The following is a 25,705-nucleotide window of genomic DNA, read 5'->3' on the forward strand; positions in this document are numbered from 1 at the left end:
ATATATATTTTGCAAAGGTATAGAATATATAATTTAAGTATTATAAAAAAAACGCGTTTATTTGATATTACCTTCCCTACATTCTCAACAAAACAAAGAGAGATGCTCCTCTCCACTGCCCAGCGATCAATTTTTGGCATCGGTGGAGCATAAGATCTTGGCAGTAACTTTCAAAATAAACTAAATTCACATCTATATAGGGACTAAAATGGTAATTTATCTCAAAAGTCAAAACCGATTGTGTGCTACATCAAATGCATCTTCTAGTGAAACAATAGAGGAAAGAAGAAATCATTAATTACAGAAAGCTGTACATTTCTTCTCCTCTTTGGAAAGAAAAACCAAACTAAGTGTAAGTGGAGAGTGTAGTGTACACTTACAGGATACGAGGGAGGGACCAAAAAGAAATATACATATATACGATACAACAGAATTTACAAGGATGGTGGGCATCGCCTTAACTTAACATTGGTATAGTGAAAATCTTTTGCTCTTCGCAAAAAAGCTTAATGCTTTCCCCATCTTCTTCTTCGACACTGATTTGCATAGTGGCTTTGATTCTGGCGCAGCCATGAACGACTCGCTGTTTCCATCTCGCTGCTGGACGATATCGCTGTCTTTTTGCCTCTGCTCCCTGAACAGCATCAGAAGTTTCTGAGCTTTTACTTTCCCTCTTGAAGTCCCATTTACGGTAATTGCCACCAATCCAGGAATCACCCCTTCCTGTAACACCATTTGACTGCATTTTTCACTCCCTCTACATAAAATCAACAAACATGACACGGCTTGCTCTTGCTCAGAGCGTTCGCCTGCATCCACAATTGCTGCCAACCCGCTGATAAGCTCTGGGGCCGATATTATTTCGTCTATCCCCAACTGGATTGATGCTAAGTTTATCAAGACAGCTAAGGAAGTCTCTGTCCACATGTTGTCACCAGGGGCTGCAAGAAAGGATTGAAGTCCACCGATGATGCCAGCGGAAAGAAGAACAGGAACTATGGAGGGCACGGTTGAAAGGTTATAAAGGGCATGAAGCGCATCGAGCTTCGTTTGGGATTCGGCATTACTAGTAAGTAGCTGGATCAGGCAAGGAACGGCTCTACTCGAGCTAATGATAGGTTTGGCATCTTCTAGGCAGGAAAGATTCAAATATAGGGCTGTTGCAGGTCCATGTAAATTGGACTTCAAAATCATGTTCTCCAACAATGAGATAACACCTGCTGCTATCATTGTCTCCCTGTTTCTGAAGAAATTCACAACTATGTCATTGGGCTGTTCGCACGTATCAGAATGTATAGTAGTAGCATGCATATAGTTTACATACAACTAAAAGATCTAAAATATGTTCTTATTAAACTACCTGGATAACACAGTCTCCAATAGTTGGAAAGATAAAGGGGAGAAAACACATTCTAGGAGAATGCCATTAGAATGCAACTCACAGGAACAGCAATGATTCTCAAATTATAATTAATTTTGACAACAGTAATATCCTAGGCCCCAATTTAAGCATACAACTCACATACATCACGAGAGTGAGAGAGAGAGTAAAAAGTTATTCTGACAGTACTAATGTACTATTACAATTAACAGTTAAGGTTTCTGAATATAAGAGAATTTGAATAAAAACCATGCAGCCCCATTTTCAGAGTTTTTTCTTAAACAAAATAAAAAGTACAAAATCTCATTAGGGATGCAGCAACCTGCTCAATCAAGTCACAACTAATTCAATGACATCCTAGTTGCTACGTCTTTCATTTCACCATGGAATTTTGGCACAAATATGTAAATGTAAGATGTCAAATCAGCCATTATTCAGTCTATACCATGGCCGCAATGTACTTTCATTTAAAATGTAGGCTAAGATAAACAGTACGAACCTGTTATTGTTGACAGAAAGGTTGAAGAGAGCCATGGCTCCACTTTCCTGAGCATCAGCGTTTTCTTCAATAAGAGCTAAAGTTAGGAATTCCATAAGTGCCTCAGCAAAGCCATTGGATCCCATCAAAATTCGAGCCTCATCATCATCCTTCAGTAGAAGTCTTATCTGCTCCACAACCTTACATTTTTTTCTCAAGTCTCCCTCTTCCGTCAATAATGTCATTAAGTTTACACAACTCTCCAGTGTAATAAGATCACATGACTCCTCCAAGTACGAATTATTATCTACTTCATTTTCTTCAGCAATAGTAATGGTTCCACTTACCTCAAAAGGAACAACCTTAACTTCCTTCAACATACAAGAGCCAACATTGTCCATGGATCTTGACTTTCCAGACTCGGAATCAGACAATGCAAGCCTCCAATAGTTTAGATCAAGTGACTTTGGTGGACCATCAGGGATAGGAACTCCATTATGTTCACACCAATTAGCAATGAGACCCTTGACAGAGTAATTAGGTGTCAAAGACAGATGGGAGAGCTTTAGTTGAGTCTTTGGGCAAATTTTATGACCATCACTGAACCACCTCTCAATGCAGATCCTTTCATATGTTTGCCCAGAATCGATTATGACAGGGTCATACATAAGCTGCAATGATATTGGACACCTCAACTCCTCAGGTGGAAGAGGCATCTGCCCTGATATCCTATAATTTGGCTTGAAATTAAAAGAACTAAGCTTTGAAAGCTGCTGTTCAAAGACTTGACCGTTGGCTGGAAGTCCATTGTCCTCGAGAAAACACCGAACAGTAGGAGAACAAGGAGTTGACCCCTGCGAGTCGGTGTCATCAGACAACTCAGTTCTAAATAATTTAGAATACTTCCTCATAAGATGCAAAAGGTAAGCCACAATTGATTCTTTTCGCTTGTCTTCTTCTAAGCGAGCTCGTTCTATGAGTCTCTTAAGAGCTCTCCTCTCTGTGAGGGCTGCTTTGGAGGAGGTAATTCCAAGTTTTGTGGCAGCCTGATGAAAATGCTCCAGCTCATTATGGCCATTAGAATCATCAAATTTTCTTTCTTGCAAGAGTAATGCAATGATATCATCACCAACTTGCTTCTCGAGTGGATCAAGTAAGAAAACAGTGTCCTTGAGTTCATTCACTATCTGCTGAATCTGGAAGAAGTAACATTCACATAAGAATTTAATAAAACACGAGCTAGGACAAGTTTACAAAACTCAGATTCTCTATTTATTATCTCATTTGCGCTCCATCAAAGCAAGATCATGGTGAAACTACTAGATAGTGGGTTACAGACATTCTGATGTCCATATTTAAGCCTATGAGGCCTTTTTTAGCGCATTCCAAATGCAAGTGATAGGAGGGTCCAAGATTCAAGACACGATTGAGTTTATTATGTGATCTAATAAGTGAAGAATGAATAACTACACGAGATCAAGTTGCTAGCAAAATGATGAACTTTCTCTATGCTGTTTCCAGAACTTTGGCCAATGAAGGGGGTATGGACAGCATTCCAATCATCATGACAAGAGACAGGTCCAATTAAAAGTTTAAAAAGAAAGGAAAAAGAAAAAAATAAAACAGAGTTATTACCACCTGATCTCCAATTGATTGTGAAACAATATCTTCAACGCATACAAGACTAACTTCAAGAGAACATCTTGCCCTTTCAAATTTGGCGAGAACAGCATCTCCAGTTATGGACTGTCACATGAATGCAAACTCATCGGCATGACATTAATAATGACTTTTAGAAGAAGAAAAAGAAAGTAGAGCATAATGGTTTCATCCATTGGTTGACTATTCCTCACGATTAAATCTAAAATTGCATCAGAGAATTGATGGAATAATGATGATTGTCATGCCATCATACCAAGTAGAGTTTACTGGATTCTGAGCAATGCTGAAGAATATTCTTGGCCTTCTCAAGAGCTACATGCAATGAACATAAAGCCTGAATCCCAGTTTTGCTTCTGGGTCGTGCTGCTTCTAACAAAGGGAAAATTGACATAACTTGGCAATAAATTCCAGCGAGTTTCTTGTACATTTCTCCATGCAACTGCATAACGTGAAAAATATAGTTTATTAATTCATATCAAGAAAAGATAAAAATACATCCGTGGAAAAATTGAAGTCTTTAGAGTGGTTTAAACTTGCTGTAGATAATTGAAATGGATATTCATTATAAACATATTACAACTTAAAGTTTCAGTTCAATGACTACTAACTGTTACAAGGAAACTTGACTCCACATATCCCAACACCCCATAGTCACAGGCAAGCATACAAACAAAGGAATATAACTTCAGCCTTCCACCAAAATTATACTTTATAAATTGATATTGCTGCTTCTCTTTACATCACTATTAGAAAGTAATGTCATGCACTTAAGTGTCGCCGTTAAAATTTACATATGCAGTTGGATTTCTTAATAAGTTTTTATGAAAGTTAACAGAAGGTACTTCATAGGTAATTTGAAAATTCTTCTGTATCAAATGAAAATAGTTACTTATTGCAACAGGTAGATGCAGCTACAGCTCATAACTTTTGTGAGTTGAACTTAAGAAAAATACGTGATAGGAGGTCCTTTTAGAACTGATATGCAGAACAAACGCATCAATATTTATTCACAGCCATCTGAGAAGAACCAGGAAATAACTTTCCGCTCATACCTTGGCATCACCGGCAGCAAAAAATATTTCTTCGACCTCGGGAGCATCCATGATTTTACGTTCATCGATGACTATTTATATCATCTGGGTTTGCCAAAAGATAAAACGTCTGAATAAAATGACAAAATAATAGGGCAGTTGAAACTTAAATGAACAAGTAATAGAGACTTCCTATTCGTCACAGACTCGAGCAGGGCAAAATAAATTGCTAAATTTACATTACAAATATGCAAAAATGAAAATCTATCCTTAAATGTCCACTCAAACAAATTAAATCTATGAATTTCCAATTACAACCTTCAGTCGTTGAATAATAATTATTCCTCCACTAAGACCAAGAAATTATACTACGCCCACTTAAATGTTGACCGTCGATTCGTATTTCCCATTTAAATCCCAATCATTTGAATTGCTTCCAAATTCATCCCATCTCCCTTCATTGCAAATAATTTCATAAAAATCTGAAAACGACATCCTAAGCTGAGAATCGAAGCGGAAAGAGAAAGACCGAAAATAGCCGCCGCAGCCAACTGGCCTTCCATTTTCAGAAAGATTCGAGAAACGAACAATCAGATATACGGAAAACCGAATATTTCAATCAACAAAAACGAAACGCGAACAAAATCGACTGAATAAGTAGCAATGATGATAATTTCAAACGAGGGCGGATTTAGGATTGAAGATTACCAGAAGAGAAGAAGGGCAGCCAGAATCGACCAAGGAGGCTTCATAAAATAGCAATAGAGGAGCTCGGAGGAATCATAGAGAAGCTTAAACGCTGCATCTTCTGTAGACTTTCATCTCATTGCAGTTGATGCATCAAATCGAAGAGTGGAACTCTTGACAAAGAGAGCGCAATATCAACTCAACATTTTCTTTCTTTGTCAGATTTGAGAGGAGAGTGGGCGTGAGTGGCAAGTGACTATAATTGTCGTCGAAAATGGCTTTAATTTTAAATTCCAGTTTGTTTATGAGCAGGATACATAAATAAAGGTTTTTATTTTCTTTCCCCTTTTACCCTTCCGAGTGTGATCGCCTATTGGGGACAATTCCGTAATTATTTAAACGAATTACGTCGATCGGGTCTCGGATACGTGGGATTTAAAATTAATCTAAATATTAAATATTAAATGCTAAAAGAAAAAAAAAAAAAGTGGTATCAGCACCCAGCCTCTAGCCATTGTGCCAATGAGTTAGATTAGAGCAAAAATAACGTTGAAGGTTGAACGTGGTTGATAATATATTGAAAAAAATTAAATAAATAATAATTTTGTTGTTAACTTTTTCACTGGATATCCCAAATAGTTCCTCATTCTTTATTTTTTGTGATAGAAAAGTTGATCTATCGATAAATTATTATTCTAACTCTATATTTGAAAATATAAGTATATCAATTTGGATGTTGATTGACACAAATACCCATCTTCGATATTTACCGATTTCAATAAGGTGATATAAATTTATTTCCAAACAAACTCTCCTAATATAGATGCAAATGGACATATGGAGCTAAACCGAGCATAGCTCAAGTGATTAAGACACCTATACGAGTTGAAATCTCCATCCCCACATGTTGTATCCGAAAAAGAAAAAATGGACGTATGGAAGTCTCAATTTGAAATATTGAGTAACATATTGACAAAGTATTTATATCAATAAATGTTCAAAAAATACAAACAAAAAAATCCAAAGATAATTTGAATTAATTTGAACTCATCATATAAGCCATATATCATAATTGTCTTAATTATCAAACTACAAGTATATATTAATCAAAAACATTATCATACAGGTTTACAACCAATAAGCATGCTCACACTTAGTCATATCAACTAAAAATAATAATAATAAATAAATAAATAAATAAATACTAACCATACGTCTATTGTACCACTTATTCAAATGAATGTAATTAGATGAAATTAATTGATTCACTAACTCAACACCACAAATTTTGAAATTTTACAAAAACAAAAAAGTAATAAATAATAATAATAATAATAATAATAATAATAATAATAATAATAATAATAATACAATACAAATCTAACCAAAATTAAAATGTAAGATAAATACATTGAAAAAAAGTCACAGCTATACTCTATTTGATAAAAAAAAATAAAAAAAAAAGACGTTGCGATTTTGTGCATAACAAGTGACATCGCCGAAATTTGGAAAAAATATATAAAATATATATAGATATGTTCGTTTAGTATGCACGAGTGTATACATAAATAAAAGTCCAAAATTAGTTTGCACCGGGAACAGTTAAAGTTAAATAATTAAAATACCATTATCATAAACCCTGGAGTTATTTTGTTTGATCCATTTGATGATTTTTTTCAAATCAATTGTTTGACAATGACTTCATCTTTAATTTTACATTTTAAAAAATTATATTTAACTTTCTCACCATTTATTTATTATAATTTTATTTTCTTAAAAATATAGACAAGTAAAACAATAGTTTTAAATTTAAACTACTTTTTTCTAGAGTCGTCAAAATGTAGCTTAGAGGAGATTAAAAATAAAAACAAATTAAATAAACACATTGTTTTAATAAATTTAATTTGAAAAAAATAGAAAATAAAAAATAATATCGTCCATAAATTTTAAGAAATTAGAGACATATCAAATTCATTATTAAAATTTAGAGATCTATTAAATATTTTTAAAAATTAAATAATTTATTAGACGTAATATTATAGTATTTTTTTATTTTTTATTTTTTGGTATTATAGTTAAAAAGACTAAGTTTGTAAGTTAAAATTTGATTTTAAACTTTCTGTCAAAAAAAAAAACCTTTAATTTTAAGTTGAAGATGGTAAAATCGGGGAAATATGTATTTAATAATCAATTCCTCGGCCGACAGTCGCCGACTTTGGCATGTCGGCTACCAGATCCGTTAATAGCGTGGTCAAGTTGACAAAAACTTGGCTTTCTACGAACGTTACTCGGTTCGAAATCGAAACCCGATTACAAATTAAATCTTTAAACCAAAAAGAAAAAATATATATTATATTAAATTAGTAATTACCAAGCTGGACTCGTATCCCCATCTGTGTACACGTTGTCAACGAGAAATTTTCGGAGAGATCTACTTTACCACGTGGCTTTACACGTTTGATTCTTTCTTTTTTTTTTTCTCCTCGGTATAATGAGTGATGAGTTGAATTTCTGGACTTCAAGTGCCTGTTGAATTATTGCATTGTCTCATAAAGTATCGCCTGATTTCCTGAAGAAAGTATCTATTGTTTTGTTACATCATCATCCGGCCACGTGTCATTTGCACAACAAATGGAAAATGAAAACCACACACATGATTTGGAAATGACGTGGCACGAGGTGTGCTTCCTAGTCATGGTGAATTTCGAAGGAAACGTAGTGCTAAATTAATATGGTATCGAATAATAGTGAAAAATAAATAGAAAAATAGATAAACTAAGTTATAAGTTATAACATAGTCACTTTAAATCTATAATTACAAAAGTTAGTGAATTTTTAAACTATTAATTTTAGTTTCATAACCTTTACGAAGTATATATATATATATATATATTTATGTTATTTTACTTTCTAATATATACTTATTGAATATTCAATTTAATCTATTTACACGACTTATTGTGTCACCTATATCAACAATGTTAAATATACAAAGAGAGGTAAAATAAAGACAATAACCAAAATAAATATGTTCAAAAGAGTTAATAGACGAATATATAAAGACCAAAATATAATAATCTTAAATATACCAATATCAAAATCAATATTTTAAAAATTTTAGAGATTGAAATTATATGATGTAGAAATAAGCTTTAAATTATTAGTTTATTAAATTTTTTTATTGAAAAAATGTTGAGTAAGGTCTGAGTGGGAATTATTTTATTATTTTGTTTTATGTTTTTTTTAAACCAGTTTAGAAAATTATATATACACACGCATGATACATATATGCATTCCTGCATTTTAAAGGGTATCGTTTAACTTTAAAATAAATACTTAAAAAATACTAGCCAGCTTTATAAAAAGAGATTTTTTTTTTTTCAAATGACAATAATTTTAGAAGATAATTTAAAGGTGTGTTATTACTAAATAAATACCCTTTTTAAAACAAAAGATTACCAAACAAACTCTACATAATTAGAGCATAGTGGTCGGAGACATGAATGAAATATTTCATGTTGAGACCTAAATTTTAGGAGAGGGGATATATTTATAAACAAAATAATTGGATGCAATAATGCATGACATGTTGAAAGATACCTTGTAACATATAATGAAATAAAATTTAAAATCTATCCATGCCCACTCTCTTTAATTTAGTCAAATCAATAATAATTTCATATTTTTTAGACTTCGACCAAACATCATGTATTGGTTATGTATGAACTGATGTTTTTATCAATACAGGAGTTTGATTTCGATCTCCAACGTTGATGATTCTAACGAACACTTGCATACAAGAAAAAATAACATACTGTTATGGTCTTAAGATCAACAAACTCTGATAACTATCTAAATTAACAAATATTTTATTGTTCATTTGACACGTTTTATAATACTTTTTTCAACAAATTTTAAATGAAAAATCTATTAATGGGAAAAAAAATTGTAACGCTTATTAAAGTTGCTGCAATTTGAGGAAATTTAAAGTTTAATTAAAATTGATATACCTTTGAAAGTTCAAACTGATATTTTCTATAATATATATATATGTACATGTTGCGTCGTGATCTTTGAGTTGCTCAAATAACTAAACTTGTAACTTTGAAACTAATATACTAAATTTTAAGAAGACGTTAACCATATTTTAGCTCTACCTCGAGTAAAATTTAGATGTTGGATCTTCGGTTAAACTAAAAGAATATTTCTATATATGTGTATATATTCCAATTTCAAAATCCTTTTTTTTTCTTGTTTAAAAAAGTCCATTTTTTTAGTGACAATTTCAAAATCCAATTAATATCATATATGAGTCTTCGGAAGACGGAAATGGAAAATGATTAGATATTCCTATAACTTCGTAGCCAATGAAGTATGATATATTTGCACGCATTTTTAGTTTTTTTTTTTTTTTTTTTAATTTTGAACTTATGCAGCGTTCGCTTTACTCCAGGTCTCCAACAAACAACCTCAAGACCATTTCTGGAGATTAAAAAAATAATAATAAAAAAAAATTTGTTTTGAATTTAAACAGATTTAAAACAATAACACCAGATTTGTGATTTCCATTATTTACCATAACGACATTAAATAAATAATAGTTTCATTCTAATTAATGGTAAATAAAGTTCGTGTCGTTTCAAGATACTGGAGGGTATAGCAGTATCAAGATAATTAAAAATATTATTATTATTATTTTTTTTTATGTAGTGGTCAAATTATGAAGTGACGCTAAATTTTAAATGTTATTTTAGTGGGAGCTGTATTATACTACTACTTTTATAAAATTCATGCCCATTATAGTTAATTACATATGCATCTTCTGACCAAATATTCCAATAAAATTAATACTAAATATGTAAAAGTCGTGTTTGGTTCATTATGAATCAAGTGTTTTCAACTAATTTGGAAATTTCAAATCTATATATTGAAAAAATACACAAAATCTTAAACAAACATAAATATAAAGGACAAACTAAGACATAATGAGCTAAAACTCTAAATATTCTTTAAATGAAAATTATATAGGAAAGTTCCACTCATATGTAAATAACTCACCTCATATGTGTTTAAAAAAAAAAAAAAAAAAAACTTCACCTCATATGTTGTTATCATATATTTGTTTGAGCTAGTTGGACTCTAATGTCATATCAAAATTTATGGAGTTTCATTTCAAAATTAATTGTCAATTAACCAAGTAGCTTATATTATAAACCTTTATTAGACTTCGTATCTTTTAAATATGAGATTTTTAACAAGATAAGCACAAAAAACGGACGAAAATAAGAAAAATCAATATTGATCAACATAAATATAGTTCAATTGATCGATGCATTACTTGTCTCCAAAGGTAAGAGGTTTGAATATTCTCACTATTTGTCGTGTTATGGTTGCAAGGCAACAAAGTACAATTGGCTAGAGTAGATAGCGTTCTACAGTATAAACGATAAAACAATTTATCTTCGTAAATATGGAGTCTTTTGGGTTAAACCAAAAGTAAAGCCAGAAAGGGTTATGCTTAAAGTTGATATTAATATTTATGGAGTTTCGTCTCGAAAACCAATTTTCAATGTGCCTCAAGATGATGCATCTTTTGAGTTCAACAATCTTGGTCAGATCCAATTGTTTAGAATGGATGCTCGTTTGAGTTATTTGGACTCTAATACCGTATTAATATTGGTTCAATATCAGAATCAATTAGCAATAAAAGGAGTAACTCATGTCAATATGAAATTATACAATATTGTTTTACAGGATATTTAAAGGTATGTTGTCTATCTTTTAAATAAACACAAAATTGAGGATTGCGATGACAGCTCCTACTTAATGGGAATGAGTTGAATGTTGAGTGGAGTTGACCCGATCCACGTGTGAATATTGACTCTCAATGGGTTCAAAGGGTTGGTTAGATGGGAGCAATCGAACGACCTTTCAAGAGATTGTAAATTAAAGATGTTTATGTTAGTTAGGTGAAGTGAATTTATCATTGATTCATTGGGAGTGGTCCATTACAATTTACAACCCACGCCTTTTTTTTTCCTTTTTTTTTTGGAAAATGAATACACCACCTGCTTCCACAGTGAAACTGAACAATAATTTACAATTTTCAAAACGTAACAAAACAAAAAAAAAATCTAAAAATATGTTAGATTGTAAAAGGTATTTGAAAATATTCCGATAGATCGTTAAACTTTTAATTTTACTTTTAATAATGTTTTCTCTTTTTGACATTTTAAAAAAAATCCATAACTTATTAAGCATTTATGCATACTAATTAAACTGATTGATTTTAAAATTTTTTGAATAGCAGGATTAATACATGTATAAAGTTTAGGGATCTATTAGATACATAATTAAAAATTAAAGAATAATGAGATAGTTTCTAAATTTAATTTAACCTTAGAAAAGTTGATAAAATAGTATTAATATTTATGTAAGCACTGATGATGAATAATGACGGCGATCATACGCAAGTTATGTTAATCGTTATTGTCCTTTATGAAATATTTATCGAGATTGGTATCTATAAATTTCATGCATATGAAATGATTAAAAGAAAACCTGAGTTTAGGTATAGCTTTACTTCTCAAATTGATTATTATTTTAATTATTTATTTGAATCAAGTTGAAGAGTGGGAATTTTTTTAAATTATAAATATTGACTCGGACTGGTATGGAGATGTTAAGTTGCACCAATGAATATGATGCAATGGAATTGGAGTACTGAATTTCTTCTGTTTTAAATTTCAGTAGTGCGGCTCCAATCTTTATTTGTATCAATCCACGTTTCCATTTATGCTAAATTATGGATGTTGACGAAGCAACGAAAATTACAAGAGAAAAAAAAAAGTTGGCTGTGATCTTATAGAATTTTTTTAGTATATAATTGAAATATAAATTAAAAAAAAAAACAGAGAGAGAGGAGAACTTCCAAATTTCCAATTACGAAATAGCAAAAATGTTAAAAGTTAAATTTATTTATATTTTATTGATATTGGATTTATTAAAAAAGTACAACTCAATTTTTTTTCCCTGAAAGGAACTTGGTGTAATTTAAAATATGATTAAAAATATTTATAATTTCAAAACATCCAATATATAATCATGATTTTGAAATGGAGCTCTATGAGCTTGGGCCGAACACTTGGACTGGAGCTTGGGCCCAGATGGCCTTTGGGGCATTGACAAGGAAATTTTCAATATTTTCAACATTTCTAGAATTTTTAAAATCAAATAAATAGTTAATAACCGAGTATATAAATATTAGCAATGGTCAATACTTGATAAACTAATTTTAATGTTGAATACATTCGATCTTCAATCATATTTTGAATTGAATAAATAATTGTTTATTTATTTATTTACTGAGTAAGTCTTAAGATTGACTTATTTTGATTTTTATATTTTCAAAATGTTTGTTGTGGTCTCTGTACTCTCAATTTTAGTTCATCATAATCTCATTTTTTCCAATCACAATGTCAACAAATACTATAATCAATATATTTTTTAAAATATAAACATTACTTTTATAATGAATAGTTTTTGTTAGGTGTAAAATTGTGTTAGAATTTTGCAAATGATAACTAAAATGATCACTTTATAAAAATACGGAGACCCAAATAAATATTTTGAAATTATAGAGATTAAGATGAACAAAAGCTGGAAGTATTGGCACCAAACTAGTATTAAAAAAAAAAAAGCTTTAAATAGTTAATAAATTTTACAAAATACGTTATTTATAAAAATATTAAAGAAATTGAAATTCTTTAAATAAATTTGATATAAAAAATAAATTTTATAAAACTGATGTGGTCTTTTTATTTTTTATTTTTTTTATACAATTATGTGTAATATTGGGATTCTCTTTTTCTTTTCCTGGAGCACAAGAAACCGACCGACTTAAAGTTCTACTGAAGTGAAGACGCATTCGTGAAACAATTGGCATTTCCCGAATCGTTTCGTCCGCTGTAGTGTTCATCCTGCTTGATATACGCCTGCTATCGTCTCCTCCTCCTCTTTTGAACGGTATCGTTAAAAGCTTATTTCCTATTCGACCTCTATTTTCAGTTTTCTTCTTTAAATAACGGCGATTACCGAAATTTTCGTTCAGTTTCACCATGGTAATTTACTTTATTGAATCTCGTAAAATATGATTTCTAGTATAGGTTATAGTTTCAGTTTGGTTCTTGAGAAAATGCAGAGACAGAACGAGATTTTCTGCTGGGACTTTGATTTTTGGGTTGATTCTATGTTTCCCGCTTTTTGCTGCTCATTGTTTGCGGCTGTTTGGGTGGTATTACTCGAAGTTAGATTGTTTTTGGGGTTCTTTTTGTGTGTGTTATATTTCATATTGTGCTTTATTAGTAGCAAATTTTTTTATTGGATTTTTGTTGTTTATTTGTCACTAGACCTCGAGCATGAAGCTGGATACTAGCGGCCTTGAATCAGCCAGTTTCCTATCTGGCGCGAGTAATACTGAGCTACTCGATGAGTTATCCACTGCCCCATCTTTTGATATTCCAAATGCTACTAATGTGAGTGATAATGAGCTTCTCGGTTCTTACTCATTCTTGTTCTCCCATAACTTGGGATTACTTAAGAACGTAATTTTGCAAAAGATTAACTCCCAACCTCCCATTTCAGTTTGATGGATTTCAGAAAGAGGCTATCCAGATGGTAAAGCCAGCAAAGGGGACGACAACTCTGGCCTTCATTTTCAAGGAAGGAGTCATGGTTGCTGCAGATTCCCGAGCGAGCATGGGAGGATATATATGTTGGTTCTGCTCTCTCTCGTTAAAATCCTGCATTTTTTTTAATATAATACCCTAATATGTATCTCTTGTAAACCTTATCAAGGTGCATTATTATTAGGAAAAGTATTTTGCCACTTTTTGGTTTCTTTGCTCTTCACAGTCCTCTATTTTCTAATGTTATAAGTTAATTTGATTCACGTGTAAAACTTATCAAGGATAAAATTTGGCTTGGTTATATACTGGATTGTCTCAGTCCAAATAGCTATCTGGGGTCTAGTTGGTTGCACAAATTTAGGACATTAATGATTAATGTGCCACAATGTCCCTCTCAGAATGCTATCTATTACCAACCAATTTAATTCTGTTTCCTGAAATTTGCAGCATCTCAATCTGTGAAGAAGGTCATTGAAATAAATCCGTACATGCTTGGCACAATGGCTGGAGGAGCTGCTGATTGCCAGTTTTGGCACGGAAATCTTGGAATTAAGGTTATCTATGCATTTCTTTCGCAGCATTGGATATTTTCATAACCTTTGTTCGGCACAAGTGTTATTGTGTTGGATACTTCTTCCTATAACAAAGGTATACAACTTCAACAACGTTTACTGTTTGCTCGGTCAGGATCCCTTAGGAATGGAATGAAAATTCTCATAAGAAATGTATTAAATTATTTGGTGACCGTAATAGCACAGATATGGACATGCCCGTGTCTCAATTTTGGGGCAGTGTCATTTCATTGGTTGGGGGAAGGTATGGAATTGGATTCCTATCTATTCCAGCCTTCCCCTTTTTGTTAGTGAAAGTTTTTTTAAAATTTTTTTTTTCCAGTTTATTGAAACGAGGGGAACTGAAAGTTTTGGACCTTTGGCTCTCTGATTGTTAACCAAACAAACATGAGATATCCTTTTGGACTAAATAAGTAATTGGACCATTTTGATTTTATTATTCCAAGAAACCCCTTCTTGGTCTTTCTCATTGTCACTTGAGAGTTTGAAGGTTTGTTAATTTGGCTGATTGGCGTTGAGAACTTTGAGAAGATTGATGACACTGAGTATGCAGGAGAATTCATGCGTTTTGCATGGTGAATCAGTGGCCAATAATCATTGAATTAAACAAAATTTCCTAGCGGATGTGAATTCCACAGCCACTGGACTTGAATGTCCCCCTTAAATTAGTCATATGAACATTGTTGCTATAGAAGTTATATATAACCGTATTTAACGATTAAAACAGTTACTCTACTATCCTGGAAATGCCCTTTTAGTACATCAAAATCCTTAATATAATAAGATTCGGACCATGTCTATTAAACGCATTGTGATTACCATGTCATGACTAGTTTTTAGTGATAGCGAGACATACGTCTTCTTGTTCAAGGAGAAAAAGAAACAGATGAATTGATACTCAGCCGTTTGTAACATTGATGTAGTGCAACTATTTTGTTAGTTTGTAACTCTGTTAAACTTGATGTCAATAATTTACATTTCACATGAATTTGCTAATGAAAATTATTTGACATGATATAGTGTCGCCTACACGAGTTGGCAAACAAGCGCAGAATTTCAGTTACGGGTGCATCCAAGTTGCTGGCTAACATTCTCTACTCTTACCGGGGAATGGGTCTTTCAGTAGGTACCATGATTGCTGGATGGGATGAAACTGTAAGTCTGTAACCTCTTCCCTTACATACTCTTATTCACGATTTCTTGTAATATAATGCTAAATTCTTCGAACGTATATATCTTATGGGTCTGCAGGGTCCTGGACTGTATTATGTTGACAGCGAAGGAGGAAGGCTGAAAGGAACTCGATTTTCAGTTGGATCTGGTTCGCCTTATGCTTATGGCGTCCTTGACAATGGGTATGCTGTATGCATGCTTGCTCATTATTGGTCCTTCATTTTCATTAACATAGAACCTTGAAACCATCATTATTGATACAAAAAGCTTAGGATACCACAGACCAAGCAAGGAGAAATTCACTACTTAATGATTACTATGCTTTACTCCTTCGTGTTCAATTTTTAGTTATTGACCATATCAAACTTTAAATTGGGTCTGAGGTGTTCTAATTCCTGCACACCTGCAGTTACCGTTATGATATGTTGGTTGAAGAAGCTGCTGAGCTAGCTAGAAGAGCAATTTATCATGCAACATTCCGGGATGGAGCCAGTGGCGGAGTTGCTAGTGGTATATCCCGATCATCGTCTCTTCCTCATATCGATATGCATGTTATGTGTTGATTTCTGGTTTGCAATCATATATTTATTTGAAAATGGTGTTTTTTTCAGTTTATCTTGTTGGACCAAATGGATGGAAGAAACTATCTGGTGACGACGTTGGAGAACTTCACTACAAATATTATCCTGTTGTGCATGACACGGTTGAACAGGAAATGGTTGAAGTCGCTGAGTAGATCTTTTAACAAGTGGATCCCAGGTTTCACGTTCTCTCTCTCATATATTTGTACAGTTTTTTAAAAAATAAACATATTAAATATTATAAAAATTCCCTGAGTCAATGTTACTCCACGTTAGCTGATATTATGTTGATTCCATCCCCCTAATCATTCTAGCATATGATAACTTGGGAAAGTATGAGCAGAGAGAGAAATTCCTAATCATTTTCTTATTCTCTGGATCTATATATAGATAATAAATGCAATAATCTAGATGAATATTGTAAATGTATTTAATAATTAAATTTATACTAATTTGAAAACGCATAAATGGAAATTCTGGTATGATATTTTTGTTTGGTGACTGTGACCCCACTGTGGAATGCACAATGCAGAATGGGAATATTAGCTTTATTTGGTTAAATGTAGGATATGGACTTTGTATGGTAATTAGTATAGCCGCTATAGGCACATCATTGATTAAGATTTAATTCGATCCCTTGGTCCGAAGCTATTTATTCTTATTTGACAGCTGTCTCCAGTTGAGGATCTAGAAAATAAGCCAAGGGATTCTTTGGAAATTTTATCTCGAAAATAGTTGTTTATTTTATTTTATTTTTTATATTGTCTTTGAACCGTGACATGATAATTTGTAAAGATTAATATTTTTATGTGTTTAATAGTTAAATTGCAGAAAAAATCAATTTGTATCACTGAACTTGGTAAGTTGGTCAATTTTGATGGAGTTTGATTAACATTGTCAAGTCTAGGGGTAAAAATTAGTTCTTGGAAAAAGCTACGAAGTTATAATTAACTATGATTGAATGGTTTTACTCTTTTTTTTTTTCCCTAAAAAGCAAAAATTCATTTTTGAAGAATAGCATATAATTTTTGAAATGTGAATAGTTATTTGAAATAATCTTTTGGAGAGGCATTCTTGAAAAATAGTATTATTTTAAAATTATCTGCTGGATAAAAGGAATTATGACACTTTATATGAATTGGGGAATGTCCCATATAGGAGCATATGGATGATGATTGATGTTAAGAAAAAACATGTAGATGTTTCAATATCAAATCACACGCATGTTGGCTATAGCATCTTACATAGAAAGGCATTGACAATAAACTATATGGATCGTAGATCCAAACTTCCAAGTAATTAAACAATAATCATTAAGGATTAAGCCACACACAACACACAAAGAAAACTTCTTACATTTTTTATTTTTATTTACTACAATATATTATATGAATTATTTGTATTGGTCTCATGTGTTACATTAATTTTTTAGTGATGCCACTAAATTTTAATTGTATTTTTGGTGAAGAGTCAAACAGAGATGATCTTGAATTGATGTTATGCTTTTCCATACCATCTGCAATAAAATTTTAATGGTGTATAAGAGTTTGCCACGATAATTTGATATATTTATTATAAAAATCATCATTGGTTAAAATGTGTAAAATTAATTAATTGGTGGACTCGAGAAGCAATCAAATTAAAAAAAAAAAAACATTTCAATGTTTTGCTTTATATATAAAGTTTGTGGTAAACTTCTAATAATATTGAAGAGTTTGCAACAATAATTTGGTATTTTCATTATAGAAATCATCATTAATTAAAATGCATATGATTTACTAATTTACCATTTCACGTAAGGTTAAAATATCATTTTGGCTCTAATGCTATTAGACTTGTTATATTTAGTCTATATATTTTTAAATGTTCAAATTTACTCTATGTACTTCCCATAAATCTTTATTTTTTTTTTATGACATAAATCTTCAAAATGGTCCATACTATTGGCTTGAGGTTAATTTTCATTCTTTTTAGAATAAAATAACTTCATTAAAAAAATTGGTATCTAAGACAGTGCTAATCCAGGGAGAGATTTCAGGAAAATCCAAACCCCACATGAGACTTCCTCGTCTGTCGATAACCGATGAGGAAAACAATATCTTCTATATAATGAAAGGCGTCCTGTGATTGTAAGTCCCAAAATTTAAAGGGAATGACTACATTGACTAATTTTTATTTTTCAAAAATTAACCTCAACTTGACCATAGAGATTATCTTAAAATTGATTGAAAGTTCCAGTTGACTAAATTTAAATATTTAAAATCACACAATGGACTAAAATAAAATAAGTTCTAAAATAGGATTACAAAATATTATTTTAACCTTTCAAGTAATTATAGTAAAATGATATCTTTTCTAATTTTTCGATATTTTCAACGAGATGGACGTATTTCAGTTTGTTAGAATTATATATAAGAATAGCCTACAAATATTTTAGGGTGTAGTAGCTGTAAAAGTTGGACAAATTTCTGTGTTATTTAGCTTCTAAGCATGATTTCATGATTGTGAGGAAGATATAATCATCCTCTACATCTTCCCACTCAACCATCTCATAATGCTCTTAACATTAGTGCTTCTCTTCTTTTGCGTACTGACTCTCGAATAATTATAAATAAAATAATGCCAAAAATTAAAATAAAAATAATTCACAAATAGCCGTAGCCCACACGAGAACGAGAAGCTGCAATTCTTTTATTATTATTAGAATTAATTAAAAAAAAAGGCTGCAATTAAAGATGTGAATGTGGAGCGTCAGATATTTATTGGTGTTAGTTGTAGAATAATGATTGCTTTTAATAGATGGTTGATTCCCATGTTGTCTTTTTTCTTAATAGATGAGAATTTAAATTCATAACTTTTTTTATTGAAAATAGTATGTTATAATTAGTTGAGCTATATTTGAATTAACAATAAAAATTAATTATCAATAATAATGTAAATTTAATACTTTTACTAATACACCATGGAAATAACACAAATGTGGAACACGTGTAAATAAAATGTATTTAATCATCCTATCATGTTAAATGAATATAGACAATTGATGCATTTATAGGAATTCATTTATATTTAGCTGCATAAGTATCTGTTTCATATATTCCACGTTATTTTAGATGTTTGTTTAGTGCAACACATTATTTTAAAGGTCAATAATTCATACATATATTTTCAAATAAAACCAACCTTAATAGAAGATGATTAATTTCTTAACGCTATTATTTTAATGGGCATCTTAACCAATTATGACGTGGAAGTAAAAGTTATTTTAAAATCTCAGCATGCTTTAGTTGATTTTATATTAGTGAAAATGAGATCCAATGTTTATGAATTTTTTTACCCCATAAATAATCAAAATTAAATAATAATGATCCAATGGTTATTGAAAATTCTCTTTAGCATATCAAATTAAAATATTCTCTTTGCTGGAAAAAAAATAACAATCCATAGTAAAAAGGATAAGATATTTTTCAGAACTTTTCAACTAAAAATGGAAATCCAAACTCCATCTATCAATGGTTGTTAGAGTTTTTTCGGACACGAAACATCCACATTAGATAATGATAAAAAGACCGGCATAAAAAAGTACCACTTTACCCTTTGCTTTTCTTCTACTTCCGTTATTCATTTTATGATTATTATTTTTGATCTTTCGTTTTTTATAATAATTATTTTATGTCAGATTTCTAATTTAAATTTGATAATTTTATATTTTAAAACCTTATTTAGTCATATAATTTGAATTTTAACTCATTTTAAAAAGTTTTAATTTAGTTTCATAATTTGCAAAGGATGACAACCACTTTCAACCATATGAAAATTCGCCTTTTTGTTTTAATTTTTTATTCAATCGTGAATCTAAATACATCAACTAACTAAAGTCAATAATATAAAAAATGCAGACTTATTATTATATAAAAAAATACTAATTCATTATCACGTAGATAAATAAAACATGTCATATTAAAATATGATAGTAAATTAAGCGGAATGTAAGTAAAAGAAAATTAGGCAAAATCTTACTTATTAACTTTATATGCATATAACATTTCAATTAAAAAAAATAGAAAATGTTAAAATGTTAAAATTTTAGTGTAATTTTGTTAGTGTAATATAACTAAGAGAGGCTGCTTTCGTATTTGGAAAAGAAGGAAAAAAAAGGCTGCATCCCTCTTTCCTTATTCGCTGTACCCAGAACTAAACCCGAGACTGGAACAAACTATAAGAAATGCTAAATTGAAATTAAACGTTAATTACTAAAAAAAAACCTTAATTATTATCATTATTATAATTAAGTAGAAATCACAGGGATAGAAATGAGTAATTTGAGGGTTATTTTATTTTATCCGCTTATTATTTTTAGATGGCGGGAGGCAGATCCGTCTTGTTCCTAACCCATAAAAATGTGCTTTGATCCCAAGTCTCTTTCTGCGTCATAAATAGGGTTCCATAGCCAACCACCGTTCCTCTTCCTTAACAACATTTCATCTTCCTCACTCCACTCAAGCATTCCCCTTCTTCTTTTCCAATTTCTGCTTCTTGCTTGCGTTTCGCCGGTCGCCGTCGCCGCCGCTCCCGAAAACGACGGTGGTGGTGGTGGTGGTGATGGAGACGAATCTCTTCTCCCTCCTCCTCAAATTCGCCTTGATTTTTCACTTTCAGGTCTCGTTTACGGTTCTGGCCCTCTCGCCGGACGGTCTATCGCTTCTATCTCTCAAGTCGGCGGTCGATCAGTCACCCGATTCCTCTGTTTTCTCCGACTGGAATGAAGACGACTCCACGCCTTGCCGATGGTCGGGCATTTCTTGCATGAATGTTTCCGGCGACCCACGCGTCGTTGGAATTGCGCTCTCTAGTAAGAATCTCCATGGCTACATTCCTTCAGAGCTCGGCTCGCTTGTTTATCTCCGTCGATTGAACCTCCATAACAATAACTTCTACGGCTCGATACCTGAGCAGTTGTTTAATGCTACCTCATTGCACAGCCTCTTTCTCTATAGTAATAACCTATCCGGTCCTTTCCCCCCCTCGATCTGCAACATTCCGAGGCTCCAAAACCTCGATCTCTCCAACAATTCTCTCGCCGGACCAATCCCCGATGATTTGAAGAACTGTAAGCAATTACAGCGTTTAATACTCGCCAGAAATCAATTCGAGGGAGAAATTCCGTCTGGTGTGTGGTCCGAGATGGATAACTTACTTCAACTCGATCTATCGTCCAACGATTTCAGCGGATCGATTCCGGAGGATTTGGGGGAACTGAAGACACTTTCCGGTACACTCAATCTATCCTTCAATCATTTATCCGGAAAAATTCCGAAATCGCTCGGAGATTTGCCGGTGACGGTGAGTTTTGACCTTCGGCACAACAATTTGAGCGGAAGCATACCTCAGACGGGTTCTTTCGCGAATCAAGGACCAACCGCATTTCTCAATAATCCCATGCTGTGCGGATTTCCTCTCCAGAAATCTTGTCAGAATTCAGAACGTGGCTCCCCGGAAAATCCGGATTCAAGGCCATCGTACATTGCCCCTAGAAAAGGCTTGAGCGCCGGATTAATCATTCTCATCTCGGCCGCCGACGCCGCCGGAGTGGCGTTTATCGGCCTAGTAATAGTGTATATATATTGGCGAAGGAAAGACAATTCGAACGGCTGTAGCTGTACGGCCAAAGGGAAATTCGGAGGGAACCAGAAAAGCCATCTCTGCAGTTTTCCTTGCATCAATGGACATGATAAGAACGACGAGTCCGAAATGGAGGAACCGGAGAACAGTGACAGAAGCAGAGGGGAAGGAGGGCTTGTGGCCGTAGACAAAGGGTTTACGTTCGAGCTCGACGAGCTGCTGAGGGCATCGGCCTATGTTCTGGGAAAGAGTGGACTGGGAATTGTGTACAAAGTGGTGCTCGGAAATGGGATCCCGGTGGCCGTGAGGCGGCTGGGCGAAGGCGGAGAACAGAGGTACAGGGAGTTCGCGGCGGAGGTGCAGGCCATAGGGAGGGTAAAGCATCCAAATATTGTCAAACTGAGAGCTTATTATTGGGCGCCGGACGAGAAGCTTCTGATCAGTGATTTCATCTCCAATGGGAACTTGGCCTCTGCACTTCGCGGTGAGTTCAGTAATTCCTCTGCACTTGATTATCTGATTTTTCTGTTTCTATCTGAAGCTGCTGGTCGGACGGCGACTTGATTCCTCCCTTTTGTTTTTTTACCGTCAATCTTGTTTTTCTGTTTGGGATTGGTTTTGTTTTCACTGTCTTCATGATCGCGTCGCTAGAATTTAGCCCTCTACACTAAATTCTAGTCAATTAGTTATTTACATTAGTCAGCTAACTTTCTACCCGTGATAGCCTTTTGACACGTGGGTTCCACGCGGCCTATTGTTTGGTGATTTTGGACCCTTCATTGATGATCTCTTCGATGGGCGGGGACACAATTAATGCAAAGTTCTTTTTGAACTTTTTTTTATCCGGTGGGGAGAAAAAATTCCCTTATTGGATTTTTGTTTTTAGTTTTGGAGTGGTTTTGTTGGGCATGATGGTTGCTTGCCTAATGCCATTAGCCAAGCGTGAGATCCCACAATGCATGTCCCCACGTCCTGTTTCCACTGCACTTACCAGTTACCACGCATTCCGAGGTTTTGGGTGTGGTAATTAAATACTCTACCTTTTACCTTAGCTTTTTAGGTGGGGTTTTACTGTGATCCTAGTGAAAATTGTAAAAAAAAAAAAAAAAAACAACCAGGCCATGGTTCAATTGGTTTAATGAAATTAGGGAAATTGTCCCTACCTATTTAGTTCAGGCGTGCCTAAATTGATTAGGACACCCATTGATGGGACAATGGATTCAATTTTTAACAAAATCATATCAGGCTGGTTCTTTTTTTTTTTTTTTTATCTTAAAACGATATATGATGTTGCTTTTCTACTACAAATCAACTGGAACCAACCAGTTCATATTTGTAGCTCTTTCTGAAAAAAAAAAAACCACACACACACTGTAAGTATAACTACGGGAAAAAGAAAGGCTTTTGTCCTTTCGGTCTTACTTAACCTATGCTCTTAGCTTTTACGCAATGGACATATGGTGGCTTGGATTGGGCCACAACCCAGTGCCCATTTGTCCTCTTTAATTTGATTGTATTGCGCCGCCGTTTGATTGAGGATAGATTTTGAAATTTGAACTGATTTTTCGGCGCATTGATGATGTTAAAATAGGGAGAAATGGGCAGCCATCTACAAGCCTTTCGTGGTCAACAAGACTGCGAATTGCCAAGGGAACCGCAAGGGGGTTGGCGTATCTACACGAGTGCAGTCCAAGAAAGTTCGTCCACGGCGACATCAAACCCTCCAACATTCTCCTCGACAACGAATTCCAGCCCCACATCTCTGACTTCGGCCTCAACCGCCTCATCAGCATCACCGGCAACAACCCCTCCTCCTCCGGCGGCCTCATCGGCGGCGCCTTCTCCTACCTCAAGTCAGTCCAAACCGACCGCACCAACAACTACTGCGCACCGGAGGCCAGAGCCCCCGGCAGCCGCCCCACCCAGAAATGGGACGTTTACTCCTTCGGAGTCATGGTTCTCGAATTACTCACCGGCAAGTCGCCGGAGCTTTCTCCGAACACGTCGACTTCATTGGAGATTCCAGATTTGGTGAGATGGGTCAGAAAAGGATTTGAAGAAGCAAAGCCATTGTCGGATTTGGTCGACCCGGCCCTGTTACAAGAAGTACATGCCAAGAAGGAGGTGCTCGCCGTATTCCACGTGGCGCTCGCCTGTACAGAGAGCGACCCGGAAGTTCGGCCGAGAATGAAAACGGTGTCGGAGAGTTTCGACAGGATTGGATCGTGAGAAATGGTTCACGAAGGTGGCCGCCATTGTCGTACCAGTTCAAGCTGTAGCTATACTTGCGATATATACTAGCAGGAGCCAATCATTTGAGGTTCCAATTTCTAGTCGGGGACAGTTGCGAGCAGGGCAAACCAGATTTAGGCTGGGTCAAAATCGTCCATGGGACTTGGCTTTTTCTCTTTGATTTTGTACTTCTTCTTCTTCTTCTCCTCCTCTCATTATGGTGTAATTTGTTTTACATTTTGCAGTGACGAATGAGGAGAGTAGGAATTTTTTTTTTCTGCTTCTGCAGGTTGAAAATTTTCTAGTCGCATTCCTTTATAAGATATATATGGAAACAATAACGACGACACAGCATCTTCTTTGTGTCTTACTTGTAGATTCATTCTATCTTTTACTTTTTTTTTTTTTTGGAAATTTGGATCCACTTAATTTTTTTCTTTAAGTATGACAAACGGGAGAACGAGGATTGGATCTCACCTCTAGAAAATTACTTAAAACAATCAAGCTCGTGTTGGCAGATCCACTTGATTTTGATTGTCAAATTAAACTCGGTTCTTAAATATGGTTTTAATATTAATTGTGAAGTAGTGCTGTAGTGGTATGTGATTTTCTTTTTTCATTGAAATCTAATTTGCAAGTTCCAACGTGAAAACAGAGTAACAAATGGCGTTTGAAAATAATGGAGGGAAGGAAATCTAGATTATGCGTGGCATTCATAACTTGAAAAAATGAAAAAGAAAAAAGAAAAAAGAAAAAAAGAACGTTGGTTTCAGTTTTTTTCTTCAAAACTTAGCATGCATTCTTTTTTTTTTCAAAATAAATATGTTGATGCTTATTTCTCCAAGGAATGACGAGAGCTTCACTCTAGTAAGCTGTGGGAGAGTGAGCTAGGAAGACTTGCAAAAGTAGGAAAGCACTCCAAATTGGACATAGTTAAACTTTAAACATGATTGCATATTTGATTAAGTGGAGTAGGTAGTTTTCCGTCTCATTGACCGTAGAACTGTTTTTCAAATTGATGAACTTCTCTTCAAGAACCATGTGACGTTGGAGCTTGTACCTGATGAATTCGGACATGATTTTGCTTAGTGGGGATGAAGTCCATCGAATGGACTTGGGGGCGTCGCAAGCCTAGACCACTGAGTTCAGGCCACGTGGCTTGTGACCTCACCTCCCAACATTATATATAAATTGAAATAATGCGATCCTTTTGAATTTTTAGTGTCACATATCCATCGTACTAATTATATAATAATATATGATTGTACTGAAGTGAACAAAAAATTGCATAATTTAAAAGAAAAGAAAAAAGAAGCAAGGTACGTATACTAGATCAAAGCAATATACCAATTTTATGTTATATTTTTATTTCAACAAATTACTAAAAAAAATTTAGTACAACTAGGGATGAGAGACCTGTATTAATACCTTTTGAAAATTTTATTTAGAAATGTTACTACATTACTTTTTAAAATATACTAGTATACGTGTAATTGTTTTAAGTGTATTTTATTTTAATTTGATTTGGATTATGTTTTTTTCCGGTAGTTTTTGAATTATGTTACTCTATTTATAAAAATTCCTCCAAATTCTAAAATA

The 25,705-nt window shown here is 33.4% G+C and overlaps 3 protein-coding genes across 4 annotated transcripts; 2 read left to right on the forward strand and 1 right to left on the reverse strand.

Annotated features, from left to right (window-relative positions):
* Positions 1–197: 197 nt before the first annotated feature.
* LOC111019770 (U-box domain-containing protein 45) lies at positions 198–5,534 on the reverse strand. The gene is made up of 6 exons (XM_022296223.2): positions 5,261–5,534; positions 4,574–4,657; positions 3,775–3,960; positions 3,498–3,605; positions 1,881–3,055; positions 198–1,243 (listed from the first exon to the last, which is right to left on the reverse strand). Exons 2-6 carry the CDS (start codon positions 4,622–4,624, stop codon positions 463–465), a joined length of 2,301 nt encoding a protein of 766 aa, XP_022151915.1. The 5' UTR covers positions 4,625–4,657; positions 5,261–5,534; the 3' UTR covers positions 198–462.
* Positions 5,535–13,097: 7,563 nt separating this feature from the next.
* Positions 13,098–16,734, forward strand: LOC111019662 (proteasome subunit beta type-5). Of its 2 annotated transcripts, XM_088128371.1 has the most exons (9): positions 13,098–13,264; positions 13,440–13,532; positions 13,648–13,773; positions 13,883–14,012; positions 14,374–14,480; positions 15,519–15,653; positions 15,750–15,853; positions 16,081–16,181; positions 16,283–16,734. In XM_088128371.1, exons 2-9 carry the CDS (start codon positions 13,488–13,490, stop codon positions 16,405–16,407), a joined length of 873 nt encoding a protein of 290 aa, XP_087984497.1. In that variant the 5' UTR covers positions 13,098–13,264; positions 13,440–13,487; the 3' UTR covers positions 16,408–16,734. The 2 variants fall into 2 exon arrangements, with proteins under 2 accessions (XP_087984497.1, XP_022151757.1); XM_022296065.2 differs by lacking the exon at positions 13,440–13,532 and having other exon boundaries at positions 13,099–13,264.
* Positions 16,735–20,566: 3,832 nt separating this feature from the next.
* On the forward strand, positions 20,567–24,482 carry LOC148209335 (Leucine-rich repeat protein kinase family protein). Its single transcript, XM_088118114.1, has 2 exons — positions 20,567–22,358; positions 23,466–24,482. Exons 1-2 carry the CDS (start codon positions 20,855–20,857, stop codon positions 24,101–24,103), a joined length of 2,142 nt encoding a protein of 713 aa, XP_087974240.1. The 5' UTR covers positions 20,567–20,854; the 3' UTR covers positions 24,104–24,482.
* Positions 24,483–25,705: the final 1,223 nt, after the last annotated feature.

The sequence above is a fragment of the Momordica charantia genome (assembly GCF_013281855.1).
Source record: "Momordica charantia cultivar OHB3-1 chromosome 9 unlocalized genomic scaffold, Mcharantia_2.0 BLBB01000009.1, whole genome shotgun sequence".
NCBI lineage: Eukaryota > Viridiplantae > Streptophyta > Magnoliopsida > Cucurbitales > Cucurbitaceae > Momordica > Momordica charantia.

What these genes read in the sequence shown, in the direction of transcription:
- LOC148209335 (XM_088118114.1), top strand. Translation starts at nt 20,855, where the DNA reads ATGGAGACGAATCTCTTCTCCCTCCTCCTCAAATTCGCCTTGATTTTT. An exon ending in CTTGGCCTCTGCACTTCGCG is followed by an intron (nt 22,359 to 23,465) that starts GTGAGTTCAGTA and finishes ATGTTAAAATAG; the next exon opens with GGAGAAATGGGCAGCCATCT.
- LOC111019662 (XM_088128371.1), top strand. Translation starts at nt 13,488, where the DNA reads ATGTTTCCCGCTTTTTGCTGCTCATTGTTTGCGGCTGTTTGGGTG. An exon ending in TGTTTGCGGCTGTTTGGGTG is followed by an intron (nt 13,533 to 13,647) that starts GTATTACTCGAA and finishes ATTTGTCACTAG; the next exon opens with ACCTCGAGCATGAAGCTGGA. An exon ending in TATGGCGTCCTTGACAATGG is followed by an intron (nt 15,854 to 16,080) that starts GTATGCTGTATG and finishes GCACACCTGCAG; the next exon opens with TTACCGTTATGATATGTTGG.
- LOC111019770 (XM_022296223.2), bottom strand. Translation starts at nt 4,624, where the DNA reads ATGGATGCTCCCGAGGTCGAAGAAATATTTTTTGCTGCCGGTGATGCC. An exon ending in CACAATCAATTGGAGATCAG is followed by an intron (nt 3,056 to 3,497) that starts GTGGTAATAACT and finishes TACTTCTTCCAG; the next exon opens with ATTCAGCAGATAGTGAATGA. An exon ending in CTTTCTGTCAACAATAACAG is followed by an intron (nt 1,244 to 1,880) that starts GTTCGTACTGTT and finishes GAATTTCTTCAG; the next exon opens with AAACAGGGAGACAATGATAG.